The sequence below is a fragment of the Podarcis erhardii genome (genome assembly GCF_964252035.2).
Source record: "Podarcis erhardii genome assembly, chromosome: 6".
Lineage (NCBI taxonomy): Eukaryota > Metazoa > Chordata > Lepidosauria > Squamata > Lacertidae > Podarcis > Podarcis erhardii.
In genome coordinates this window covers 83451669-83473527 of record NC_138510.1, presented here as the reverse complement: position 1 = coordinate 83473527, position 21859 = coordinate 83451669, and the positions used below count along the sequence as shown (strand labels likewise).

The 21859-nt window shown below is 42.0% G+C and overlaps 1 protein-coding gene across 1 annotated transcript; it reads left to right on the top strand.

The window, feature by feature from the left end:
• The first annotated feature begins 3901 nt into the window (after nt 1-3901).
• On the top strand, nt 3902-20556 carry LOC309343821 (complement factor H-like). Its single transcript, XM_081865900.1, has 11 exons — nt 3902-4082; nt 5441-5611; nt 6910-7098; nt 8104-8286; nt 10166-10378; nt 11057-11230; nt 11536-11736; nt 12284-12466; nt 19114-19287; nt 19593-19793; nt 20340-20556. The coding sequence occupies exons 1-11, from the start codon at nt 4019-4021 to the stop codon at nt 20552-20554; spliced, it is 1968 nt and encodes a 655-aa protein (XP_081722026.1). The 5' UTR covers nt 3902-4018; the 3' UTR covers nt 20555-20556.
• The last annotated feature ends 1303 nt before the right edge of the window (nt 20557-21859 follow it).

Here is a 21859-nt window from a genome sequence, read left to right as displayed (position 1 = left end):
TATTAGATATTTGGGGGACAGACAGAATGTCTTTCCAAAAGTTTTACTTGTTGATTATGTAAGTCTGCTTTTAAGATATTCCTCCTGTTGCTTTATTATGTGCTATTGTATGATCGTGTTCATTTAATTATTTTTTTAAAAAAAAATATGATTAAATTAAATTATTCAGTTCTGCTTCATCTTTTGTGTTTAAAGCTGTCTTAAGCATGCTGTCAGTAATAAATTAACATTTTTTTAAGGTGAGCCCCAGTCTGACTGTTGTAGAATAGATTATTTCAACCAAATGCATTTTAATAATATTAAGAATTGTCAACATGGAATATTTATTAGGAAACAAGTGCAAATAGGGGTGTAAACTAACCTTATTCGTCTTGGGAAAGTATAAAGTACATCATTGCAGAATGTCCTACAGTGTCGAAAATGTTACAAATTGAGGAACAGCAACTAGTCTCTTACTCGTTTCTTAAGAAGCTTGGAGTTTCTTTCAAAATTCTTTGTTGTAGTGTTTATTCCTGAAACTCATTACATCAGCAGAAGCATTTCTGCTTTCTAGGTGGATCTCCCCCCCCCCCATTGCAGTGTTTTGGGGAGATTGTTCAATCCCCACAGCTGATTTGGGGCGTGCACCGGGCGTGCTCTAGCAGGATTCATAGTGCTGGCTCCCGCTAGGTGAACCATTTAGTTGAATCCAGCCCATAGACTGCAAACAGCAAAAATAATGCAGAGTGAGTAACCAGAATACAGTGGAACCTCAGGTCCTGAATGCCTCCAATGTCCTACATTTCGGTTCTCGAATGCCAAAAACCCGGAAGTAAATGCTTCCGTTTTCTAACGTGTTTCGGAACTCAAACGTGTGATGCGGCTTCTGCTGAGTGCAAGAAGTTCTTGCAACCAATTGGAAGCCACGCCTCGGTTTTCGAACGTTTCAGAAGCCAAACGGGCTTCTGGAATGGATTTCGTTTGAGAACCGAGCTTTCACTGGACAAGCAATAACAGCTGAAAGTCAAGCCCTTTGACTTAAGCCAGTGAGTAGAGCTTAGCTCTCATTCTAGTGTGGGCTAGTGAAAGACCATGCACCTCTTTTGGATATTTCTGCACCAACCAAAATGAGAGAGGCATGCCTGGAGATTATTCTTTCTGGCTTGAAAGCATTCTAGTGGAAGCATGGCTGTTGTGAACTTGAACCTTCTGTCAGTACATCCCTTGTAAAAGAAAACAGTGTGATATCATCACAGAGTTTCCATGTGGCACATTATTGATGACCAGAAGAGGAAAACTGTGTAACAAGAGTGGGGAACCTTTTTTTAAATTCATGGATCAGCCTCATGGGCCACATTTGATAGGTGGTGAGAAGAAGAGTGCGTAGCCAAAGTGAGGAGACTTTGACTCTGCCCCCATACTCATCAGTTCTCAACCAGGGGTTAAATCCCTGCTAAACCCAGTGTCAGGATGCTGTCAGCAGCTCCTGGCCGGTTGCCCAGGAAAGTATAAAGACAAGGAAAAGTTTCTTACCATCCTTTTTTATTTCAATATTACAGAGAGAGGCTATAGAACCCAGCCTCTTGGATAATGGCATTGTCCCGAGTGAATCTCCACCCTGGTCTCTCCCACTTCCTCATTCATCACTTCTATGGGTGCTGCTAAGTGCCCTTTGTCTTTGAGCTCTTTGCTCTCCTAGTTCTAAGGCTCACCAGGTTCTGGGAGATGGGGGGCTTGGAATGCTTTCTAATGATGTGTCAGCCAGGTAGCCAGGTGTTGCTCTGGCTTTCCCATGATTTCCCAACTTTCCCCCTCATCTGCCTCTGAGCTGCAACCTGCCTCAACCCCCTGTTGTAAATCTATACTATCTTCCTCGTCCTCCTCCCTGGAAGGATCAGGAAGGGGAGGTGGTCTCCACCATTGCTCCTCTGCTCAGTCCCTGACACCCAGGCACCTGCAGCCAATACAGAATTGAACCCACCCTCCTGCTGCCACCAACAAGTGATGCCAGCTGATGGACAGGTGGGTGTGGTTTAGAGTAAATAGCCACAGTACCATATTTTTCGCTCTATATGACACACCAGACCACAAGAGGCACCTAGTTTTTGGAGGAGGAAAACAAGAAAAAAAAATATTCTGAATCTCAGAAGCCAGAACAGCAAGAGGGATCGCTGCGCGGTGAAAGCAGCAGTCCCTCTTGCTGTTCTGGCTTCTAGGATAGCTGTGCAGCCTGCATTCGCTCCATAAGATGCACACACATTTCCCCTTACTTTTTAGGAGGAAAAAAGTGAGTCTTATAGAGCAAAAAATAAGGTAAACCGTGAAGGCAAAAATCTGAATTTCTCCACTTCACTCTAAATTGGTGCCAAATGGTTGTGTCAATTGACCTGAATGTGTGTGAATTATTATAAATATAACACCACAGACAGGTTTTACTTTGCAGTGGGACTGTTTACTGCCACATCTTCAGAACTGGAAAAATCAAGTTATGTATTATATGCATGTTGAAAACAACTGGAAGACACCATATAATAAATCCACATATATAATGTGACTGTTTCCCTTTTCCAGTATGTGTGCAGTCGATAAAGTACTACTGTTTTTTAATCAAGACTTGCAAAACTATATTCTTAAGGCTTAAAAATGTGATAAAACTGATAGTTTCAAGAGCAGCAGTCTCCACAGTGCAGCAAATACTAATTCACGTGTGTGTTTTTTTAAATGCTTCATGTTCCACCAGGTGGAGTTGAAGAGATGTGAATGAAACAGCTACATCTCTTACCAGCAAGTACTAATATTGAGATTAGATTTGGTTTTAAAGGGAAGTAATCTGCCGAGTGTTAGTCTGGGCCCTGAGGCATTTTCAAATGACATCTCTAATATCGTTCTAATACAGGGGCAAAGTGTTAAACAGGTCAGATTAGATCCAGCCATTGTAAAATTTGCTTTACATTGATAACTCAGGGTTTCATCCTTGTTGCTAGCTGCCTTGTGGGCTTTCCAGAGGAAAGGCAAAGTAGCACAGGAGCCAAATCCAGGGAACTGTGGGTGCTCAGGCACCCACAATAATATAAAGTCAATGGAAAAAACCGGCAGGGAAAGAAGTAGTTCAGATCCGTTCTCCTGTGCCAGAAAAGTGAGGCATCCTTTTCTGAGGGGTACGGCTCAGTCGCAGAGACAGAGTCTCTCTGCATCTGCCTCTGAGTCCGAGTCCCTCTCTGCAGAAAGAGTGCCTCACTGGCTGTGTAAAATCACATGCAGTATGTGCAGGTGCGTGCGTGTGACATCGCATATCCATGTGTGGCGACGGGCACATGCAAACCTGAGGGCAAGATGGCGCTCCTGCAGAGTATAACATTTTTAAATTAAGAAAATCAAATCTACCCTATCATTGCCATAATATTTTCAGGAGAACAGGAAGATTTTAATCCCAGTGTCTCCTAATAACACCTTTTTGTATGGAGTAGTGGCTAAGGCACACATTCTTTCGCCAGCAATTTCTGCTGATATAATGCATTTTGCATGTTATTTGCACCAGTTCATTTCCTGCATACTTTCCCTAAAAGATGCATTTTTGTATTCACTGTTTTATTGGAGAACCTCCTCACAAAATTGTGTGAGCTTTGAAGGACAACTGTGTTTTGGTTCTTGTGTTGTTTTGTGAAATGAGAATTGGATATATTTGGCTTTAAATGCAAAGTGAATTGAATTTATCCCTTACTAGGTTAATAGATGGCTAAAAGGGCTTGCCCAAAAGTTTTCAACACTTGCAAAAAGGACTCTTTCTTCCTTGGGCTCATTGCCAGGGCTATACCAAAGGCTGGGCCAGTGCTTCGACCACTGTTGCCAGAATTGCAACATAAAACTGACCCACCTTCTGCAAACATGCCTTGCTGGGTTAAAAAGTTCATGTTCCCCATTCCAGTAATTCTTCCTCTTCTCATGAACTCAGAGCCATGAACCACTGGTGAAACCAAAAGTGACTTTTGCAAGGGCAGTCATTTGAAAAATTAGAAGAAGGTGAGCAACAAGCATTGCTATGAAGAACTTGCTGGTCTATCTTCTTCCATTTCTTCTGCGGACATGCTGTACTTCCCAAAATGGTGAGTGATGGTGGAAAAGGGCAACCTTTTGCCAAGGTAAATGGTCACTGCAGTATTAATAAGAGAAACATTTGCATTCAGCAGGTGTGGAAAGATGTAAGTTAATTCAGCACTGTTTTATGTATAAAGCTGCTATTTTTTTGGTCCATTTGTGTTGGCAGTTCTCCAAGGATTACCAGAGACACTTCACTAACAATGTAATAAGGTTTTAATATTAACTAATTAATGACAGAATATTTCCCCTTCACCCTTAAAGGTAAAGGGACCCCTGACCATTAGGTCCAGTCGTGACCAACTCTGGGGTTGCGGCGCTCATCTCGCTTTATTGGCCGAGGGAGCTGGCATACAGCTTCCGGGTCATGTGGCCAGCATGACTAAGCCGCTTCTGGCAAACCAGAGCAGCGCATAGAAATGCCGTTTACCTTCCCGCCAGAGCGGTACCTATTTATCTTCTTCCACTTTGACGTGCTTTCGAACTGCTAGGTTGGCAGGAGCAGGGACCGAGCAACGGGAGCTCACCCCGTTGCGGGGATTCGAACCGCCGACCTTCTGATTGGCATGTCCTAGGCTCTGTGGTTTAACCCACACATAAATGTTAGAGTGTCTTTGCTCAGCTAATTGACGAAGCAATGTTGTGTTGAAGTGACTGAAGAAGCAATTGATAGTAGCAGTGGAAGAGGAAGCTCTCTCAGGTGGGGGGGGGGATTCAACTCTGTATCTGTGAAAATCAAGATGAAACGGTGACCCAGGGCTACATAGATATATTTATAATTTTGTATCATTAATATGTTTTATTTTATTTTTGTATTTAGTTGTTCTTATGCTAAATTGTTTTCTTTTATATTAGTTTAGTCGGGATTTTATGCTATGTTAGGTTGGAAACCTTTAATAAAATTGATTTTAAAAATAAAATAAAAGATAGTGGTAGATTCTTTGAGGATTAGGATAGTGATGGAATCAACAATGCTTAATGTAGCAATAATCTCCATACCTTTGTAATTACACATAACCCTTTAGGTGCTTTTTTTTTGCTCAACTGGCTAAAGAAGCTGATATATTACTACATGGATCATTCCAGTTATGACCATCCTTTTCTGTATTTGATGCCTTGTAATTCCATTCACAAAATGACTGATAGAAATTAATGAATTACCATCCAAAAAAATGTTAGGAAAAAGAATTTACTAAATTTAAAATATATCTTTGGAAAGTGTTGGTAATGTTGGCTTGTATTTGATTTATGAAATTTACTACAATTATTATTATTATTATTATTATTATTATTATTATTATTATTATTACTATTACTATTACTATTACTATTATTAAGTTGGTTTTGATGGTACATATGATTGCAGTGTGCGAAGAACCACCTGACATTGATTTTGGGGAAATAAGAAGTGGTGAGAAGGCCGTTTACGTTGAAAGTGACAGAGTGCAATATAACTGCAACCCTGGATTTGCATTGGAAGGCTCCAAGTGGATAACATGCAGTGGACAAAAGTGGACACCACCACCAAAATGCTTGGGTAAGAGGCCATCTCCTCTTTGAATACTAAAACCTTCAAATTAGACTGTGGATTGTCCAACAGGACCTTTGATAGCTTCTCTCCATGCAAAGCTGTGTTTTCAGGCTGGAAACTTGAACGCAGAGTGTGAGAATCTCATCTCCAGGAGACAAATGTGGTCTTTTCAGCCTCTCTAACCAAGCTTTGAAGGGACGCGGGAGGCGCTGTGGGTAAAACCTCAACGCCTAGGACTTGCCGATCGTCAGATCGGCAGTTTGAATCCCCGCGGCGGGGTGCGCTCCCGTTGTTCGGTCCCAGGGCCTGCCAACCTAGCAGTTCAAAAGCAACCCTGGGTACAAGTAGATAAATAGGGACCGCTTACTAGCGGGAAGGTAAACGGCGTTTCCGTGTGCTGCGCTGGCTCGCCAGATGCAGCTTGTCACGCTGGCCACGTGACCCGGAAGTGTCCTTGGACAGCGCTGGCCCCCGGCCTCTTAAGTGAGATGGGCGCACAACCCTAGAGTCGGACACAACTGGCTCATACGGGCAGGGGTACCTTTACCTTTACTTTAACCGAGCCTCGGTATTCTCCCTAGATAATAGTCCCTCAGAAGCTGTGCCCCTCACCAGCCTGTTTTGCACCCTCCTTGAATGTTTTTGCTTTCCTGGATCGGCTCCGCATGCCACGGTTGCTGCCAGCCCGAGATGGAAAAAGAGGAACATGCCTCTTTCCCCAGCTTGGGATGGCAGCAGCCATGGCTGTCCTCTCCTTTGCTCCTTTGCTCCTTTGCTCCTTTGCTCCTTTGCTCCTTTGCTCCTTTGCTCCTTTGCTCCTTTGCTCACTGAGAACCAGTGTGGTGTAGTGTAGTGTGAGCCAGTGTGGTGTGGTGTAGTGTAGTGTAGTGTAGTGTAGTGTAGTGTAGTGTAGTGTAGTGGTTAAGAGTGGTGGGCTCGTAATCTGGTGAACCGGGTTCGATTCCCCGCTCCTCCACATGCAGCTGCTGGGTGACCTTGGGCCAGTCACACTTCTCTGAAGTCTCTCAGCCCCACTCACCACACAGAGTGTTTGTTGTGGGGGAGGAAGGGAAAGGAGGTTGTGAGCCGCTTTGAGATTCCTTAGGGTAGTGATAAAGCGGGATATCAAATCCAAACTCTTCTTCTTCTTCTCATCAAGATATGGCAACCCTCCCTGAAGACAATGACAAATGTGAGCCAATCCTTAGCGTACAAAGAGGGCAAACGGAATAGGGCACATGAAGAAATGAGCACCAGTGATTATCCCTGACTTGTGTCCCCATTGCCACCTTTTTGTCTTTCAGCACCTTGTATTGTCACAAAACAACAACTAGAGGCCAAAAACCTGCTTCTGTCTGGGAACCGAGTACGGACACAACTGATTCAACATAATCATATGTTGCAGTTCCACTGCAGGGAAGGGCATGTCCTCACGGTGCCTATGGACAGGAAGTGTCTTGATGGGCACATGGATTTGCCCTCGTGTATCTCTGGTAAAGACACTGTTCATCTTGAAAAATTGTTCAAAAGTTACTCAAATACCCAAAGGGTTTGTAGGCACCACACTTCCCATTTTGACTGGTTCCACAGGTTCCAAGGCTGCCTTCCTCATTTGTTCACAAATTTTCACCACCCCTCCCCCTCCACAGAATTGATTGTATCCTGCTATAAGCACATGGAGACAAGGCTGTAGTGCTTGTTTTCAGTCCACTGCACTGTGGTTTGATTGGACCAGGACTGTTGCATCAGAAATAGGCCTGTGTGTGCTGGGTATCCAGTTAGTATGAATGTATGGACCAAAGGCATGTCCATAGTGTTTTGTTATTATTATTTGTACCTCTTCCATATGACTGGGCTGCCCCAGACACTCTGGCGATGAGGATCAGTGTATCCAGTGCTATTTTTCTAGATAAAGAGGTGCTGGAACTCATCATGAATACCTCACTTTTTCTCTCATAAAGGCAATGGAACCCACCTGAGAGATGCTGGAACACAGTTCTGGCCGGAAAAAAAGCTCTGAGTTGTCATGCTTAACACATGCTGTTAAATGTAGTTCATAATGTTTAAAGTTGTGTTAATTGTATTATTGTTTCTTGTGAATTACTTTGGAATCCTGGTTTGGGCCAAAAAAATTAGCCTTGATAAACCATTTCCCAACATGCATGACCTACAGAATGGATTAATTTCCCCAATCACTTGGTCCTACATTTTCTGCCATGTCCCATGAAACATACTGGAAAAGAACTAGCATGCTTCAGATTCTGAGCGAATCACATAATTGCAGTTATGAGATTAATGCCTTGGTAGTTCAGTCCACCAGTTCTTTAGTGCAGTCAAAGCCCCAACAGACCTTGGTAGCTAGCTGCTACCACATGAGCCATAAGTGACTTTCCCCCTACTATAAATACTCCAGGGTAGTGAGAGTATTTCCTGTTCTTCACTCTTGGCCCTTGGTTGCTGAACTAAGTCATCATTCTTATTGCTTTATTGTTTACCAGAAAGAGGGAAAAACTGTAGCCGCCCACCTGCTATTGAGAATGGAGACATTATTACCTTATCAAAGAAGCAGTACAAGGCTGGCTCTTCAGTTCAGTTCAAATGCCAAAAATATTATGCTCTGGAAGGAGATAACAGAACTTTTTGTGATAATGGGACCTGGACAAAAGCACCTGTTTGCTTAGGTAAGAACAAAGGTAGCGCTTATATTATTTGCATGAGTGAGTTTAGAATATCATTTAAGGAAATTCATTGCTGTCATTTGTTTGTATTGTCTGACTTCCGGTTTCATTAATAGTACAGACAGCTGTTCTCTATGACGTTTGAATCATATGGGGCAAATTCATGGTAAAGGATGTGAGATAAAGCATGGGAGATACCTAATTCATATCTTTTTTTGAGTGCACTGCTTTCAAGCAAGCCAGGGCCAACTGTAGTTAGGAGAAAAAATCATTTCTGGCTGTGTAAACCAGTGACTGCAGAAAGCCTCTGTGGGAGCCTCTAAATCGAAGGATTGGAGGGTGGGAAAGTTTTGCCCAGTGAGGAAGAAGGAAAAGGTTATGTGAGATGATGGTTATTCCATTTTAAAGGGGGTACCCCTCCTTTCCCTGACATTCCACCAGACCATGTGAGATGTAGGGCCTGCAAGTTTTCTCAGGAAGATCGTCCTTCCTCTTCTTCTTTTTAAAATATTTTTCTTCAAGTTTACAATTTGCGTGTCGAGGTCCCCAAGCCACCCCCCAAATAATTCACAACGCACACTTAATATATGTTTAAGGTTTTTGGCATAATTTTGGCCACAACTTTATTTAAATACAAAACCGTGAGTGGTTGTTTAGGCATTGGTTAAGACTATCTGTCCCCCCGCCTGGCACCACCAAAAGACAGCGCGGGGGAAAGCAAGTCGGGGAGAAATGGAGCTGAGTCACAGACCCTCAATTCTCATCCGCATGCTTCCCGAAGGCTTGCCGGGCCTAGTCCCATTCCAGGGATTGGACGAAAAGATGGCAAGCCCCAGGATTCCTTTAACGGAATTCCCTTTCCGCAGCAACCATGGAGGGGCAGGCCCAGCCTATCCTAACCCCTCCTCCACCAATTTATAACCAATGCCTAACTGCAACCTTACAAGTTGTGACGATTCGCTACGCAGTAGGCAAAAACCAAATGGCACCAGCTAATCAGCCAGATGGACAAAATTCCTACCAGGCCTCTGCCCCAAGAGCAGACGACCCCATGACAAGCATAGCAAGGTCAATGCAACAACCCCTTACTCAAGGGCGGGTGGGCGGGTGATCCGTTGCACGCAGCAAAGAGAAAGCTCCAGGCTGCGTGCAGAGTATTTAAACATTTTACCCCTCCCACCAAAATTGCAACATAACTTTTACCCCAGCAACCCAGTGAACCAATCACTGCCCCAGGCCATCTTTAGAGACCCTGCCTGGTAACAGAGGGGTGGCTCGGCAGACCCCACCGCAACACGTGCTCTCCATGAAGGAGAACACTCTTTACATTAACAACCCCATATCTAATCCCTGGACTTCCCTCCACCCTCCATGGGTCCCACTGTCAATCTTTTTTCAACTGCATCTTATATTATTCTCAGTTTTTTTTTCTTAAAATGCCATGTTTTACCACAGTACTTGTTACATTACAAGTTTTGTTACAATCCTGCTAACGTTTTTAGTTCTTTACAGTGTTCTCCAAGGTAATTTATAATTTTTCCCCATTCCATATTATTCTTAGTTTCTAATCTTCCCGGTCATATTTGCCATTTCAGCGTAGTCCATCATCTTTATCAACCATTCTTCTCTGGACGGGATTTTATCTTCTTTCCATCTCCTGGCCAAAAGTAGCCGCACTGCTGTTGTCATGTGCATAAAAAGTCATTTCTGCTTCATTGGTATTTCTGTACCTAAAATTCCTAATAGGAAAGCGTCTGTTTTTTCATCTTTCCTCTTCAACCATGGCAGCTGATGACTTTCCATGGGCTTGCCAGCCTATAGGATGGCAGGTATATATATTGGGTGCCTTCATGAACAGAATTTATTTTCTTTCTCCTCACAGAACCCTGTGCAATCTCTTTGGCTGAAATGGAAAATCGGAAGATAGAAATTAAAAGGAGGTTGGATGGAGACATATCTGAAAACATCTATGTACCACGTGGTGGTTCTGTTGAGTTCACCTGTAAAATGGGCTACATGGTTACAACAAATCTTTTGCAATCTGTTTCTGTAATCCAGTGCAATGGAGATTCAATTGTGTATCCTGAATGCAAAGGTAACTCAAGTTAGAAATGGAAGGACAATGAGAGGTTGTTGTTCCTGTTTAAGTTTTAAATTATTGATAATCTTTCTTATCAATCATTTTATTGCTTTATCTTTTTTGTGTTGCCTCCATCATGAGCTGAGCAAATGTCAGCTACTTGGTGCCCACCTCCATTGCCTCAGAGGTTTTCAGTGGACTCTGCTGCCTGGTAAGCATAGGCCAAAGGACCTTAGCTGATAGGAAAAATGGAAAGGTAGGGAGGGTAATTGTTTTGATGGGCATAGGATGGATTTAAAGCAGACTGGGAAAAGGAAGTTGGATGGTTAGGCCTGGTTCAAATATGTCTACCCAAAAAGAAGTAGAATGATGTCCTTCTCGATGACACCAGAGTGCAAATACCGTATTTTTCGCTCTATATGACACACTTTTCCCCCTCCCAAAATTAAGTGGAAATGTGTGTGCGTCCTATGGGGTGAATGCAGACTCCTTGGCTTCAGCGATAGCAACGCAAAGCCTCCACAGCGCAGAGGGAGCGCTTTATCTTTTTTTGTAAGCTGCTTTGAGATTTGTTGGTTTTTAACAAATAATAAATGAATGCTCATACCCATGTACTGAGTTATATCTAGCCAGGGAAAGAATTTGTTGCTTGATCTGTTGCTGACCAAATGTCCTTCTTGCATTCCTTCATAGAAATAGTCTGCTCCCCACCACAAGTAGAAAATGGCAACTTTCAACCTAATCAGATTCAGTATGAATATCAAGACACAATTGAAACACAGTGTGAGCCTGGGTATCAGCTTCAGAGCCGCCAAGCCACTTCCACGTGTACAGAGACGGGGTGGTCTCCTCCTCCGATATGTATTCGTAAGTAGCTTTCTCTTTGCAGTTTCAAAACATGAGCAGATAGCATTCAATGCATCCGAAAATATTAGAGTTCCCTGCACCATAACCCTGCATCCTTGTCTGGGGACCACCTGCATCTTCTGCCACAGTCATCTATTTCTGTTTTCATAACCAGACCAAAGGAGGAAACCCAGATAATATTTAGACACTGATACCCTTGAGCCATATGTGCAACCTCCATTAAACCAGCCAGCCAAGGAAAATAGCAAGTGGAACATCCTGATTTATTTATGTTTGACTTAACCTTTTTCTCATCTTCTCCAAAGCAAAGAACTGTGACTATATTCGGATTGAGAATGGACAACTATCTGATACCTATGAAGACTGGAAAGACTACTATTTTCCAAGAAGGGTGGGACAAACAGTTGACTATCGTTGCCGTGGTGGTTTTCTACCAATAAATAAAGAAACATGGGGTAGAAGTTCATGCACCAAATTCGGCTGGAGTCCAGAACCAAAATGCTTCAGTAAGTTCACATTTCCCTTGCATTCTCAACTTTGATCAGAAATGGAAACGGCCATGTGCAAACACAAAATATGCCTATTCCGAAAGTGTGGAAGGAAAATGTGTAACATGGTTAGACAGTGAGTAATCAGAGTGGAAAACTTTAAAATTTAATATGAAAATGTCTTCATATGGCACCAAAAATATAATAAGCTGAGTACCAGGCTGACCCATTTGGTGGTGGTGATTGTGTTCCATAAGTGGGGGGGGGGGGCTGATGGAAAAGATTTCTGTGTGATCACCACCCCCTGATATCAGTGGAAGATCTTGGCATTTGGGCAAGTGGCTATGGACGTAGGGGTGGGTTGAATCATATTAATGTCTCGTTCCTGTCACCTCAGAACAAGCACATTGTTAATTCCTTCTTTCTAATGCCTGCAAATTTTTAAAAGACAAAATCCTAAAAATACATATATTCTCTAAGTATAAAAAGAAGAGTTATAATGGTATTTCAATCACCAAAATATGTGTCTATCAATGATGTAACATATCTACTTTTTTGCTTTTAGAAAAATGTGATATTCCTATACTGCTTGCACATGGTACATTCAATGCCCATACTTGGCAGAAGTTCATAGAAGGTGAAGAAATTTCATTTTCTTGTGATAATGGATATGATCCTGCTAATCAACAAGCTAAAGCCGTGTGCACCAAAAATGGCTGGTCACCTACTCCACGTTGTAACGTAAAAAGTAAGTGTTATTTATGGAATCCAATTTGACAATATAGAACCTGAGAACCTGCAGCCTGCCCTGTCCTGCTGTGAACAACCAGTACATTATATTATTTTCTTGGACTTCTCACAGTTATAGGAAAGCTTAAGGATGTGCATGTCTGCAAATCCCATGTTGATTTAATAATAATAATATATTATTTATACCCCGCCCATCTGGCTGGGCTTCCCCAGCCACTCTGGGCGGCTTCCAAAATAATATTAAAATACTGTAATACATCAAACATTAAAAGCTTCCCTAAACAGGGGTGCCTTCAGATGTCTTCTAAAAGTCTGGTAGTTGTTGTTCTCTTTGACATCTGGTGGGAGGGCATTCCACAGGGAGGGTGCCACTACCGAGAAGGCCCTCTGCCTGGTTCCCTGTAACTTGGCTTCTCACAGTGAGGGAACCGCCAGAAGGCCCTCGGTGCTGGACCTCAGTGTCCAGGTAGAACGATGGGGGTGGAGACACTCCTTCAGATATACTGGACCGTGGCTGTTTAGGGCTTTAAAGGTCAGCACCAACACTTTGAATTGTGCTTGGAAACGTACTGGGAGCCAATGTAGGTCTTTCAAGACTGGTGTTATATGGTCTTGGTGGCCGCTCCCAGTCACCAGTCTAGCTGCCACATTCTGGATTAGTTGTAGTTCCCGGGTCACCTTCAAAGGTAACCCCACGTAGAGCGCATTGCAGTAGTCCAAGCGGGAGATAACCAGAGCATGCACCACTCTGGTGAGGCAGTCCGCAGGCAGATAGGGTCTCAGCCTGTGTACCAGCTGGAGCTGGTAAACAGCTGCCCTGTACACGGATTTGACCTGTGCCTCCATAGACAGCTGTGAGTCCAAAATGACTTCCGGGTCAGCGCCATCAGCTTATGGCCGATTCCCCTTGATCTGGAGGGGACCCGCTCCATGGGAATCGGGTCTGTACCGCTACGGCGAAGCGGGGACCCTACAGGAATCACAGGCGGTGAAACCTGTGAACGTGGGACTCGGCGGGCACCTTTTGCGCCCCCCCACCAACTCACAAGGAAACCCTTTTACGGGCTTCGGAGCAGAGCGGGGTGAGCAGCGCAGTGCTGTGAGTCAGTTGCTTCTTCCACAGAGCGAAGCTGCATGGCCGTTGCTGGAGAGCGCTGTTTTTTTCCTGGGACAATTGGACTATAAAAGGAACTACCCGTGAGTAGGGGAAATTGGACTTATTTATAAAGAAGGGGGGGGAGACTTAATTGGCTACTGAAGCGGAGAGGTCTAAACAGGAAGTCCGCCTTCCACTTTGTAAATAGATCAAAGCAAAGAGACTTTTAAGCTAAAGCGCTGGAATTACGCTTGAAAAGGACTGTTTTCTAACTCGATAATTTTCTGAACCCCCTACCTGGGAAGCAGGGAAGGAAGGGGGCTGGTTTTGGACTGTATAAACCTGCAAGAGAGAGGGAAAGAGCTTAAAATCCACCGCTCAAACCTGGGAACGGTCTGCCAGTGAAAAAGACTGTTGCTTTTTAGACTGTGTGTTAGCTGTCATTAGAAGGATTTTTGACAGCAAGAGAGATACATTGTGATCAGCTTTAATACTTTGTTTGCTAAAGGGAGAAAAAGCAACTGGAAGGTAACAAAAATTGGAACTGTTTCATTTTCTCGGTTGGAGTCTTTTAAAAAAAGGGAAATTTATTTCTTTTCTGGACTATTGCAACTGTTTCCACCTAGAGGGACCCTTAGAAATTGCTACAAGGGGAATTTTCCACTGGTGAACAGGAATTGCTTATCTGAGACTGACCTTGGCTCTTCTGCTGTTTTATTGTTATGGCAGATGGGAAAGAGAAAGTAGACTTGTCATCTTTAGACAGAACAACGAGGTCTGGGAAGATCTTGGGGCAGCGAAGGCAATCAACTGCTGGCCTTCCTATTGTATCTGGGACTGTATCAACACAATCTAAGTCCAGTGGAATGTCTTCAGAAGATGCTCTAGCGAATGCATTGGCTAAGATTAATGAAACTTTGTTACAACTCAGTACGAGGGTCGAAGAGACCAATAAGAGGGTTGAGGAGACAAATAAGAAGGTTGATACTGCAAATAAAAAAATTGACTTAAATACAGAAACATTAGATAGTCTGGGGCAAAAGGTCAACAGTAACACAGAAGCTATTCAGAAATTCTTGCAGGAATCGACCTTGACCCAGGAAAAAACTGCTGCTGTGGAATTTAAGGTAGCGCAATTGGAAACAGATTCCAGACCTACAGAAGGTTCCAGACCTACAGAAACAAATTGAAGACCATAAACTGACGTTGAAAAACAGACGAACCTAAGGATTAGAGCTGTACCTGAATTGGAGAAGGGCACCCTGACAGATTTCTTGACACAAGAATTTGCAGAGTTTTGGAAGTCGGAATTGAAACAAGAAGACTTTAAAATCGTGAGGGCTTTCAGACTAGGAAAAGGAGGAAAGAAGATCAAAATAAGGGATTGTTTGATTACCCTCCAATCTAAAGAAGAAAGAGACAAAATTTTGGGTTTGCATTTCCAGAACCCTTTGATAATTCTGCAATCAAGAGTGGAAATTTTCAAAGATATACCAAAACACCTTTTGGATCTTAGATCCAATTTTGGAGACTTGGTTGCCCTGCTGAGAAAGAACAAAATTATTTTCAGGTGGGAATTCCCCCAAGGCCTATCTTTTAGCTACAAAGGAAGAAAGATAAAAATAAGATCAGTGGAGGAGAAGGATAAGTTTTTGGGAAATCATGAAGAAGACCTGCAGAAAGGACTTGGAAAAGAGCCAGAAGCATTGGACAAGAGTTCACCAAAAAAAGGGAAACCAACGCCAACGACTGATACAGACGAACTACTGGGTGCAGTTGGAGGAAAAGCAAAGTAAGTACATCATGACACTGCAAGCATTAAGTTGGAATGTTAATGGACTGAATTCCCCGGAAAAGAGGGGGAGAGTATTTCATATCTTTAAAAAAGAACATTTGGACCTGATTTGCTTACAAGAAACACATGTGACAAGGCTACATCGGAAAATTCTGAGTAATTAAAAGATTAGGAGAGGAATTTATTTCATCAGATAAAGTTAAGAAAAGAGGAGTAGTACTTTATGCAAAGGAAAGCCTGTCACCGAAATTTTTATTTAAAGATGATCAAGGAAGATTTGTTGCAATTGAAATCCAATTACAAGGAGAGAAGTTTTTGATAGTAGGTATCTATGCACCGAATGAGGGGAAATCAGAATTTTTCAAGAAATTGTATGAAATTTTAATGGACTATTTAGACTACAATATGATCTTGATGGGAGATATGAATGGAGTGGTGTCTACAAATATGGATAAAGCCCAGAGACAGGTGGTGACAAAAGATAGCAGATTACCAAAGACGTTTTTTTAAATGGCTGACAATATGGACCTTGTTGACATTTGGAGAACTAAGAACCCCTTGGGAAGAGAAGGAACTTTCTTCTCTGAAGCCAAAATGACATGGACAAGAATTGACCAAATTTGGGTAACTAGGGGACTGGCCCCGAAGATAAAAAAAAAAGCGGAAATCTGCCCTAAAACTTGATCCAACCATAATGCCGTAAAGATGGAAATGATATTAACACCAATTGGTTCCTTTAGATGGAGGATGAATGACTCTCTGTTTAGGAATGAGGAAATGACTAAAAAGGCCCCAAAAAACTTGAGAGACTATTTTGAGATAAATATGAATACCACTACTGAAAAAAGAGTAATTTGGGACGCAAGTAAAGCAGTTATGAGAGGGTTTTTGATACAGCAAAATGTAATTAAGAAGAGAGCCCAAAATGAAAAAAAAGGGGGGGGGATGGAGAAAATAAAGGAAGGAGAAAAGAGACTGAGGGTAAAACTGAAATCACAGGAGATCCTGAGAGAGATAAAGCTACATCAAGTACAATTTATGAAATTGATGAATCAGGAAATAGAACGGAAGATTAAACAGATGAGACAAAAGACATTTGAATCGGCTAATAAATGCGGGAAACTGCTGGCTTGGCAAATGAAAAAAAGACAAAAACTTAGCACTATCACTAATTTGGTAGTGGAGGGAAAGAACATACAGAATTCTGTGGAGATTAGGAAGTGTTTTCAGAAGTATTTTAAACAGCTATATACACAGGAGACCCAGAAAGAAATGGACATTGACCGGTTTTTGAAAATAAATGGATTACAAAAAATCTCTCAAGAGAATAAATTAATGCTAAATTATAAAATAACAGACCAAGAGGTGGAAGGAGCCATTCAGAATATGAAATTGGGCAAATCTCCAGGGCCGGATGGCTTGACTGCAAGATATTATAGATCTTTGAAAGAATGGTTAGTACAGCCTTTGAAGGAAGTCTGTAATGAAATACTGGAGGGAGAAAAGGCACCAGAGTCGTGGAAAGAAGCCTACATTACACTTATACCGAAAACAGAATCAGAGAAGACACAGCTTAAGAACTACCGTCCCATATCTTTACTCAATGTGGATTACAAAATTTTCGCTGAAATTATGGCTAAAAGATTTAAAAAGGTATTGGTAGAAGAAATTCATAAAGATCAAGCGGGCTTTCTCCCGGGGAGACATCTGTCAGACAACACAAGGAATATAATTAATATTTTAGAAAAATTACAAGTGAATATTAACACTAAAGCAGTTTTGATATTTGTGGATGCGGAGAAAGCCTTTGATAATATTTCTTGGAGTTTCATGAAGAAAAATTTACAGGGAATGGGGGTAGGCCAAGGTTTTGAAAATGGTATAGGTGCAATTTATTCAGAACAAAAAGCTAAGTTAATTGTGAATAATGTAGTTAGAGAAGAGTTTAAGATTGAGAAAGGAACACGACAGGGTTGCCCAATCTCTCCATTGCTTTTTATATCGGTCCTGGAGGTTCTGCTTAATATGATTAGAAAGGACCAATTGGTTAAAGGTATACAACTCGTGGGCTAAACAGTATAAATTGAAAGCTTTTTGCTGATGATTTAGTTTTGACATTACAGGAGCCAGAATCCAGTACTAAAGAGTATTGCAATTAATTCAAGAATTTGGTCATGTTGTGGGATTTAAGTTGAACAAGCTGAAAACTAAGGTGTTAGGAAAAATTTAACAGTGATTGAGAAAGAGAGGTTTCAGAAGGAGACAGGATTAACATTGGTTAAGAAAGTGAAATACCTGGGGGTCAATATGACTGCTAAGAATGTGAATTTATTTAAAGATAATTATGAAAAATGTTGGATGGAAGTGAAAAAGGATTTAGAAATATGGTCAAAATTGAAGTTATCATTGCTGTGATAAAGATGAATGTATTGCCTAGGATGCTGTTTTTGTTTCAAACATTGCAAATTCTAGACAAGATGGACTGTTTCAAGAAATGGCAGAGAGATGTTTCTAGATTTGTCTGGCAGGGCAAGAAACCTCGAATAAAATTTAAGATTTTAACTGATGCTAAAGAAAGAGGTGGATTTGCCCTGCCAGATTTTAAACTTTATTATGAATCAGCAGCATTTTGCTGGCTGAAAGAATGGCTGCTTCTTGAAAACACGGACATTTTGGATCTAGAAGGTTTTAATAATGTTTTTGGATGGCATGCATACTTGTGGTATGACAAGGTCAAAGCACATAAAGCGTTTAAAAACCATATTGTCAGGAAAGCACTGTTTAATGTCTGGATGAGACATAAGGACTTGCTTGAAAGAAAAACGCCAAGATGGCTGTCACCAATGGAGGCTAAGGCTCTGAAAAAACTCAATATGGAGGCAAATTGGCCGAAATAGTGGGACATTTTGGAACAAGAAGGAGATAGATTAAAACTGCAGAGCTTTGACAGACTAAAAAATAAAGTACGAGATTGGCTTCATTATTATCAAATAAGGGAGGTTTATAAATTGGACAAGAAAATTGGCTTTTAGGTGGAAAAATCAAAATTGGAAACAGAATTGTTAGATCCTAAAACTAAGAATTTATCAAGAATGTATAACTTGCTGTTGAAATGGAATACACAAGATGAAATGGTTAAATCTGTTATGATTAAATGGGCACAAGATGTTGGACATAACATTATGATGGCTGACTGGGAAAAGTTATGGACCACAGATATGAAGTTTACGGCATGTAATGCCTTAAGAGAGAATATAATGAAAATGATTTACAGGTGGTACTTAACACCAGTCAAGCTTGCAAAAATGTATCATTTGCCCGATAATAAATGTTGGAAATGTAAAGAGATTGAGGGCACATTCTTTCACCTTTGGTGGACATGCCCAAAAATTAAGACCTTCTGGGAGATGATCTATAATGAAATGAAAAAGGTAGGATAGAACATTTTTTATGTACGCCACAACAGCAGCAAGAATACTTATTGCAAAGGACTGGAAATCACAAGATCTACCCACCCGGGAAGAATGGCAGACGAAGATGATGGAATATATGGAACTGGCTGAGATGACTGGCAGAATCCGGGACCAAGGCGAAGAGTCGGTGGAAGAAGATTGGAAAAAAATTAAAGCTTATCTTCAAAAATATTGTAAAATTAAGGATTGTTAGAAAGATGTTGGAAAAATAAAATTATGTGGCTTTGGCAGAAATGACAAATTTGTTGCTGACCAAATGTCCTTCTTGCATTCCTTCATAGAAATAGTCTGCTCCCCACCACAAGTAGAAAATGGCAACTTTCAACCTAATCAGATTCAGTATGAATATCAAGACACAATCGAAACACAGTGTGAGCCTGGGTATCAGCTTCAGAGCCGCCAAGCCACTTCCACGTGTACAGAGACGGGGTGGTCTCCTCCTCCGATATGTATTCGTAAGTAGCTTTCTCTTTGCAGTTTCAAAACATGAACAACTAGCATTCAATGCATCCGAAAATATTAGAGTTCCCTGCACCATAACCCTGAGTGCTTGTCTGGGGACCACCTGCATCTGCTGCCACAGTCATCTATTTCTGTTTTCATAACCAGACCAAAGGAGGAAACCCAGATAATATTTAGACACTGATACCCTTGAGCCATATGTGCAACCTCCATTAAACCAGCCAGCCAAGGAAAATAGCAAGTGGAACATCCTGATTTATTTATGTTTGACTTAACCTTTTTCTCATCTTCTCCAAAGCAAAGAACTGTGACTATATTCGGATTGAGAATGGACAACTATCTGATACCTATGAAGACTGGAAAGACTACTATTTTCCAAGAAGGGTGGGACAAACAGTTGACTATCGTTGCCGTGGTGGTTTTCTACCAATAAATAAAGAAACATGGGGTAGAAGTTCATGCACCAAATTCGGCTGGAGTCCAGAACCAAAATGCTTCAGTAAGTTCACATTTCCCTTGCATTCTCAACTTTGATCAGAAATGGAAACGGCCATGTGCAAACACAAAATATGCCTATTCCGAAAGATGTGGAAGGAAAATGTGTAACATGGTTAGACAGTGAGTAATCAGAGTGGAAAACTTTAAAATTTAATATGAAAATGTCTTCATATGGCACCAAAAATATAATAAGCAGAGTACCAGGCTGACCCATTTGGTAGTGGTGATTGTGTTCCATAAGTGGGGGGGGGGCTGATGGAAAAGATTTCTGTGTGATCACCACCCCCTGATATCAGTGGAAGATCTTGGCATTTGGGCAAGTGGCTATGGACGTAGGGGTGGGTTGAATCATATTAATGTCTCGTTCCTGTCACCTCAGAACAAGCACATTGTTAATTCCTTCTTTCTAATGCCTGCAAATTTTTAAAAGACAAAATCCTAAAAATACATATATTCTCTAAGTATAAAAAGAAGAGTTATAATGGTATTTCAATCACCAAAATATGTGTCTATCAATGATGTAACATATCTACTTTTTTGCTTTTAGAAAAATGTGATATTCCTATACTGCTTGCACATGGTACATTCAATGCCCATACTTGGCAGAAGTTCATAGAAGGTGATGAAATTTCATTTTCTTGTGATAATGGATATGATCCTGCTAATCAACAAGCTAAAGCCGTGTGCACCAAAAATGGCTGGTCACCTGCTCCACGTTGTGACATAAAAAGTAAGTGTGGCAATAAGAACAAGAGGAACTAGATGCTGCTCTGTCCTGTTGTAAACAAAGTTAATAATAATAATAGTAATAGTAGTAGTAGTAGAAATTATTATTATTATTATTATTATTATTATTATTATTATTATTATTATTATTTATACCCCGCCCATCTAGCTGGGCTTCCCCAGCCACTCTGGGCGGCTTCCAAAAAAAATATTAAAATACTATAATACTTCAAACATTAAAAGCTTCCATAAACTGGGCTGCCTTCAGATGTCTTCTAAAAGTCTGGTAGTTGTTGTTCTCTTTGACATCTGGTGGGAGGGCGTTCCACAGGGAGGGTGCCACTACCGAGAAGGCCCTCTGCCTGGTTCCCTGTAACTTGGCTTCTCACAGTGAGGGAACCGCCAGAAGGCGCTCGGTGCTGGACCTCAGTGTCCGGGTAGAACGATGAGGGTGGAGACGCTCCTTCAGATATACTGAACCGAGGCCATTTAGGGCTTTAAAGGTCAGCACCAACACTTTGAATTGTGCTTGGAAACGTACTGGGAGCCAATGTAGGTCTTTCAAGACTGGTGTTATATGGTCTTGGTGGCCGCTCCCAGTCACCAGTCTAGCTGCCGCATTCTGGATTAGTTGTAGTTCCCGGGTCACCTTCAAAGGTAACCCCACGTAGAGCGCATTGCAGTAGTCCAAGCGGGAGATAACCAGAGCATGCACCACTCTGGCGAGGCAGTCCTCAGGCAGATAGGGTCTCAGCCTGTGTACCAGATGGAGCTGGTAAACAGCTGCCCTGGACACGGATTTGACCTGTGCCTCCATGGACAGCTGTGAGTCCAAAATGACTCCCAGGCTGCACACCTGGTCCTTCAGGGGCACAGTTACCCCATTCAGGACCAGGAAATCCTCCACACCTGCCTGCCTCCTGTCCCCCCAAAACAGTACTTCTGTCTTGCCAGGATTCAACCTCAATCTGTTAGCCGCCATCCATCCTCCAACTGCCTCCAGACACTCACACAGGACCTTAACCGCCTTCACTGGTTCTGATTTAAAAGAGAGGTACAGCTGGGTATCATCTGCATACTGATGAATATCCAGCCCAAACCCCCTGATGATCTCTCCCAGTGGCTGCATGTAGATGTTAAAAAACATGAGGGAGATGACGGAACCCTGAGATACACCACAAGTGAGAGCCCAGGGGTCTGAACACTCATCCCCCACCACCACTTTCTGAACATGGCCCAGGAGGAAGGAGCAGAACCACTGTATGACAGTGCCCCCAGCTCCCAGCCCCTCAAGACGGTCCAGAAGGATGTTATGGTCGATGGTATCAAACGCCGCTGAGA